At 56.9% G+C, this 6323-nt stretch overlaps 1 protein-coding gene across 1 annotated transcript; it reads right to left on the bottom strand.

The window, feature by feature from the left end:
* Positions 1–493: 493 nt before the first annotated feature.
* On the bottom strand, positions 494–2943 carry LOC132818214 (serine/arginine repetitive matrix protein 5-like). The gene is made up of 3 exons (XM_060828994.1): positions 1990–2943; positions 1103–1882; positions 494–1045 (listed from the first exon to the last, which is right to left on the bottom strand). The coding sequence occupies exons 1-3, from the start codon at positions 2941–2943 to the stop codon at positions 494–496; spliced, it is 2286 nt and encodes a 761-aa protein (XP_060684977.1).
* Between the last annotated feature and the right edge of the window lie 3380 nt (positions 2944–6323).

Below are 6323 nucleotides of genomic sequence, written 5' to 3'. Positions count from 1 at the left end.
AGGCATTTTTGATTTGCAGGCAAATGCAAGTGCCAATTAATATCCAGTAACGGGAAATTGTGAGGTAGGTTGGTATGATATAAATAATTTATTTTAAATTCTAAAATAATATTGTTATTAATTTGGAACTTGGATTTGAAAACAGATAGATTAGAATACAATAGAATAGAAAAGTCTTTATTGTCTCGATCACTCATTGCGTGCAGTGAAAAGTTTGTAATGTCGCTTCTCGCCATCTTAGGTATAGAGTGCCTAGGGAGAGATACCATAAGGGTGCCCAGAAGGCAGTGGAGGCCAAAGTCTCTGGATACTTTCAAGAAAGAGATGGACGGAGCTCTTAAAGATAGTGGAACCAAGAGTTATGGGGATAAGGCAGGAACAGGATACTGATTGTGAATAATCAGCCATGATCATAATGAGTGATGGTGCGGGCCCAAAAGGCTGAATGGACTACTCTGCACCTATTGTCTACTATCTATTAATTGTCAGTTAATTACGAACACTTTTCCAATCTGATGCCCATACCCACTGGCTTCAGAACATAAAGCAACGCTGCTTCCTCAGGCTGGCTTCTGTCCAGGACTTGTTCTGCTGCCTTTCCAGCTCTGGACCCATGCCCGCTCGAGGACTCGGCCCTGTGCTCGCTCTGCTCACGATTCCGGGACTCGGCCCTGTGCTCGATCTGCACCCTGCTCTGGGACTCGGCCCTGAGCTCGCTCTGCTCCCGACTCCGGGACCCGGCCCTGTGCTCGCTCTGCTCCCCGCTCCGGGACTTGACCCTGAGCTCGCTCTGCTCCCGACTCCGGGACCTGGCCCTGTGCTCGCTGTGCTCCCCGCTCCGGGACTTGGCCCTCAGCTCGCTCTGCTCCCGACTCCGGGACCTGGCCCTGTGCTCGCTGTGCTCCCCGCTCCGGGACTTGGCCCTCAGCTCGCTCTGCTCCCGACTCCGGGACGCGGCCCCGTGCTGGCTCTCCTCCCTTCTCCGGTATTTGGCCCTGTACTCGCTCTGCTCCCCGCTCCGGGACTTGGTCCTGTACTCACTCTGCTACCTACACCAGGACCCGGCCCTGTTCTCGCACTGCTCCCCACTCCGGAACTCGACCCTGAGCTCGCTCTGCTCCCCGCTCCAGGACCCGGCTCTGATTTCGCTCTGCTCCCTACTCCGGGACCTGGCCCTGTGCTCGCTCTGCTCCCTGCTCCAGGACTCGGCCCTGTGTTCGCTCTGCTCCCTGTCCTGGGACTCAGCCCTGAGCTCGTTCTGCTCCCCGCTCTGGGACTCAGTCCTGTACTCACTCTGCTCCCTATACCAGGACCCGGCCCTGTTCTCGCTCTGGTCCCCGCTCCGAAACTCGGCCCTTTGCTCGCTCTGCTCTCTACTCCGGGACTCGGCCCTGTGCTTGCTCTGCTCCCTGCTCCGGGACTCAGCCCTGTGCTCGCTCTGCTCCCTACCACGGGACTCGGAGTTGTGCTCGCTCTGCTCCCCGCTCCTGGTCTCGGCCCCATACTTGCTCTGCTCCCCGCTCTGGGACCCGGCCCTGTGCTCGCTCTGCGCCCTGCTCTTTGATTCGGCCCTGAGCTCGCTCTGCTCCCTACTCCGGGACTCGGCCCTGTGCTCGCTCTGCTCCCTGCTCTTTGATTCGGCCCTGAGCTCGCTCTGCTCCCTACTCCGGGACCTGGCCCTGTGCTCGTTCTGCTCCCTGCTCCGGGACCTGGCCCTGTGCTCGCTCTGCTCCCTACTCTGGGACCTGGCCCTGTGCTCGCTCTGCTCCCCGCTCCGGGACTCGGCCCCATACTTGCTCTGCTCCCCGCTCTGGGACCCGGCCCTGTGCTCGCTCTGCTCCCTACTCTGGGACCTGGCCCTGTGCTCGCTCTGCTCCCCGGTCTAGGTCCCGGCCCCATACTTGCTCTGCTCCCCGCTCTGGGACCCGGCCCTGTGCTCGCTCTGCTCCCTACTCCGGTACCTGGCCCTGTGCTCGCTGTGCTCCCTACTCTGGGACCTGGCTCTGTGCTCGCTCTGCGCCCTGCTCTGGGATTCTGCCCTGAGCTCACTCTGCTCCCGACTCCGGAACCTGGCCCTGTACTCGCTTTGCTCCCTGCCCCAGGACTCGGCTCTGAGTTCGCTCTGTTCCCTACTCTGGGACTCGGCCCTGTGCTCGCTCTGCGCCCTGCTCTTTGATTCGGCCCTGTGCTCGCTCTGCTCCCTACTCCGGGACTCGGCCCTGTGCTCGCTCTGCGCCCTGCTCTTTGATTCGGCCCTGAGCTCGCTCTGCTCCCTACTCCGGGACCTGGCCCTGTGCTCGTTCTGCTCCCTGCTCCGGGACCTGGCCCTGTGCTCGCTCTGCTCTCTGCTCCAGGACTCGGCCCTATGCTTGCTCTGCTCCCCGCTCCGGGACTCGGCCCCATACTTGCTCTGCTCCCCGCTCTGGGACCCGGCCCTGTGCTCGCTCTGCTCCCTACTCTGGGACCTGGCCCTGTGCTCGCTCTGCTCCCCGGTCTAGGTCCCGGCCCCATACTTGCTCTGCTCCCCGCTCTGGGACCCGGCCCTGTGCTCGCTCTGCTCCCTACTCCGGTACCTGGCCCTGTGCTCGCTGTGCTCCCTACTCTGGGACCTGGCTCTGTGCTCGCTCTGCGCCCTGCTCTGGGATTCTGCCCTGAGCTCACTCTGCTCCCGACTCCGGAACCTGGCCCTGTACTCGCTTTGCTCCCTGCCCCAGGACTCGGCTCTGAGTTCGCTCTGTTCCCTACTCTGGGACTCGGCCCTGTGCTCGCTCTGCGCCCTGCTCTTTGATTCGGCCCTGAGCTCGCTCTGCTCCCTACTCCGGGACCTGGCCCTGTGCTCGTTCTGCTCCCTGCTCCGGGACCTGGCCCTGTGCTCGCTCTGCTCTCTGCTCCAGGACTCGGCCCTATGCTTGCTCTGCTCCCCGCTCCGGGACTCGGCCCCATACTTGCTCTGCTCCCCGCTCTGGGACCCGGCCCTGTGCTCGCTCTGCTCCCTACTCCGGGACCTGGCCCTGTGCTCGCTCTGCTCCCCGGTCTAGGTCCCGGCCCCATACTTGCTCTGCTCCCCGCTCTGGGACCCGGCCCTGTGCTCGCTCTGCTCCCTACTCCGGTACCTGGCCCTGTGCTCGCTGTGCTCCCTACTCTGGGACCTGGCTCTGTGCTCGCTCTGCGCCCTGCTCTGGGATTCTGCCCTGAGCTCACTCTGCTCCCGACTCCGGAACCTGGCCCTGTACTCGCTTTGCTCCCTGTCCCAGGACTCGGCTCTGAGTTCGCTCTGCTCCCTACTCTGGGACTCGGCCCTGTGCTCGCTCTGCGCCCTGCTCTTTGATTCGGCCCTGAGCTCGCTCTGCTCCCTACTCCGGGACTCGGCCCTGTGCTCGCTCTGCGCCCTGCTCTTTGATTCGGCCCTGAGCTCGCTCTGCTCCCTACTCCGGGACCTGGCCCTGTGCTCGTTCTGCTCCCTGCTCCGGGACCTGGCCCTGTGCTCGCTCTGCTCCCTACTCCGGTACCTGGCCCTGTGCTCGCTCTGCTCCCTACTCTGGGACCTGGCTCTGTGCTCGCTCTGCGCCCTGCTCTGGAATTCTGCCCTGAGCTCGCTCTGCTCCCGACTCCGGAACCTGGCCCTGTACTCGCTTTGCTCCCTGTCCCAGGACTCGGCTCTGAGTTCGCTCTGCTCCCTACTCTGGGACTCGGCCCTGGGCTCGCTCTGCGCCCTGCTCTTTGATTCGGCCCTGAGCTCGCTCTGCTCCCTACTCCGGGACTCGGCCCTGTGCTCGCTCTGCGCCCTGCTCTTTGATTCGGCCCTGAGCTCGCTCTGCTCCCTACTCCAGGACCTGGCCCTGTGCTCGTTCTGCTCCCTGCTCCGGGACCTGGCCCTGTGCTCGCTCTGCTCCCTACTCTGGGACCTGGCCCTGTGCTCGCTCTGCGCCCTGCTCTGGAATTCTGCCCTGAGCTCGCCCTGCTCCCTGCTCCGGGACCTGGCCCTGTGCTCGCTCTGCTCCCTACTCTGGGACCTGGCCCTGTGCTCGCTCTGCTCCCTACTCCGGGACTCGGCCCTGTGCTCGCTCTGCGCCCTGCTCTTTGATTCGGTCCTGAGCTCGCTCTGCTCCCTACTCTGGGACCTGGCCCTGTGCTCGCTCTGCTCCCTACTCTGGGACTCGGCCCTGTGCTTGCTCTGCTCCCCGCTCTGTAACTTGGCCCTGAGTTCACTCTGCTCCCTACTCCAGGACCTGGCCCTGTGCTCGTTCTGCTCCCTGCTCCGGGACCTGGCCCTGTGCTCGCTCTGCTCTCTGCTCCAGGACTCGGCCCTATGCTTGCTCTGCTCCCCGCTCCGGGACTCGGCCCTGTATTCGCTCTGCTCCCTGCTCCATGACACAGCCCTGTGTTAACTTTGTTTTCCGCTACAGAGCTCAGTACCGTGTTCTCTCTGCTTTCACGCTGGCTCGTTGGAATAGTGTTCTGATACAGCTCTGTTTGTGTGTGTTGGGATGGTTGCTGGTGTAGTTAAGTATTTGGTCAGTGTTTGTCGGTTTTCTGTGTACGCAGGTATACGTTGGAACACTATTCCAACAAGCCATCACACACTGCAGCACAGACGAACTTCGAAAAACAGAGGGGAACCACCTATACGACGTATTCAAGAAGAACAGATACTCAAAAAACACAGTGCGCAGATTCCTCAAGAATAAACCACGACAAGCAGACAAAACACAGCCAGAAACCCTAACCACCTTACCATATATCAAAGAAGTTTCAGAAATGACAACCAGACTACTGAACCCCCCCGGAATCCTAGTAACACACAAACCCACCAACACTCTCAAACAAAAACTAACAAACTTAAAAGACCCAGTACAACCCATGGACAAAACCAACATCATCTACAAAATTCCATGCAATTCCAAACTGCCACAACACTACGTAGGACAAACAGGAAGAAAGGTAGCCACCAGGATACATGAACACCAGCTAGCCACAAAAAGACACAACCCCCTCTCCACATAGCCCTACAAACGGATGAAAAAAACCCACCATTTTGACTGGGACAAAACATCTAACCTGGGACAGGCTAAGCAAAGACATGCCAGAGAATTCCAAGAGGCCTGGCACTCCAATCACAATGCCATAAACAAGCACATAGATCTAGACGCCATCTATCAACCGCTCAGAAAATGAACAGGAAATGATATCACCACAAAACCCAGGAACCCCATCCAGGAGAAAGATATAAATAGAAAGCAGGAGACAACAGCTTCGCTTCACTTGGAGGTCGCCACTGATGATGTTACCTAGCCAGGTAATGAAACGTCTGGATATCAAACCTACAGCTCAGCGAGCAAACCTACACCCTAAGTTAAAGCAAACTACAGCGTATACATATAGGTCACCCTGGGCAGAGAAAATTCCCCAGACATTGCTGCGTGATTCCACCTACTGGTTTAGCATCAAAAAAAATTAACTAATCAAGCAATGAGAAATGTGTCAAGTTCATCAAAGCCGACATTCAAGGGAATGCCATTCCACACAAATTCCATCTGGTCCGTAGCGCAGGATTGTAACTGATATTTTCCATTTCCAGGAATAAGACTACATTCCGTTGAATGGTGATCCTCACCAAATTTTGTTGAACAGTTAGAGGACATGATGCATTCTTCCTAGGCATGTGTAGGAAGTGATTTGCCCAAAACAATAACTTTTTTCCTCACTTCCTTCAGTCTAATGGTCTGACAGGGCACACTGTGCATATAGTAGAATCTATAATAATTAAGTGTGAATTTGCCCATTTGGCTAGATATGCTAGATCTATATATATATAACTTTTCTTTGAAAATGATTTAGCCTTACTGGCCCTTGTCATGTTTAGAACACAGATTCACACAGTTCTTCCCTCCCACACCCTTATCACCCAATCACAAGTGTACAGCACATTATTGGACAAAAGGGAGCGAATGCTATTGGAGCATAATGAATGAACATGTGAGACTTATCCGAACTTGGACCAGACAACTGAGATAAGAATACATGGTTATGTGGAAAAATGCTGCATTTCAGTGTCTAGCCTAAGACTCATGACATTGTAATAAGCGATGATCAAATCCTGTGGATCAAAGTGTGAATGATCTGAACCGTATACGTTCAGTCATCCATCACACAGGATGACAACTCCCATACTGTGAACATTGTGCCAGACAACTAATGCACATCTACAACAAAGGATCCACATCAATCTGGGAAGACTAGCAGCACCCTCCAGAGTGATGGTACACAGCCGTGTCAATAAATTGTACAAGAACTAGACCAAGTTGTTTGGTGTATCTGCTAAA

Source organism: Hemiscyllium ocellatum, chromosome 8 (assembly GCF_020745735.1).
Source record: "Hemiscyllium ocellatum isolate sHemOce1 chromosome 8, sHemOce1.pat.X.cur, whole genome shotgun sequence".
NCBI classification, from domain to species: Eukaryota; Metazoa; Chordata; class Chondrichthyes; order Orectolobiformes; family Hemiscylliidae; genus Hemiscyllium; species Hemiscyllium ocellatum.
Note: the sequence above shows the minus strand (reverse complement) of the source record. Positions and strands in the feature narration are given on the sequence as shown.

What these genes read in the sequence shown, in the direction of transcription:
- LOC132818214 (XM_060828994.1), bottom strand. Translation starts at nt 2,943, where the DNA reads ATGGGGCCGAGTCCCGGAGCGGGGAGCAGAGCAAGCATAGGGCCGAGT. An exon ending in GCACAGAGCCAGGTCCCAGA is followed by an intron (nt 1,883 to 1,989) that starts GTAGGGAGCACA and finishes GCCGGGACCTAG; the next exon opens with ACCGGGGAGCAGAGCGAGCA. An exon ending in GGGAGCAGAGCGAGCTCAGG is followed by an intron (nt 1,046 to 1,102) that starts GTCGAGTTCCGG and finishes TGGTGTAGGTAG; the next exon opens with CAGAGTGAGTACAGGACCAA.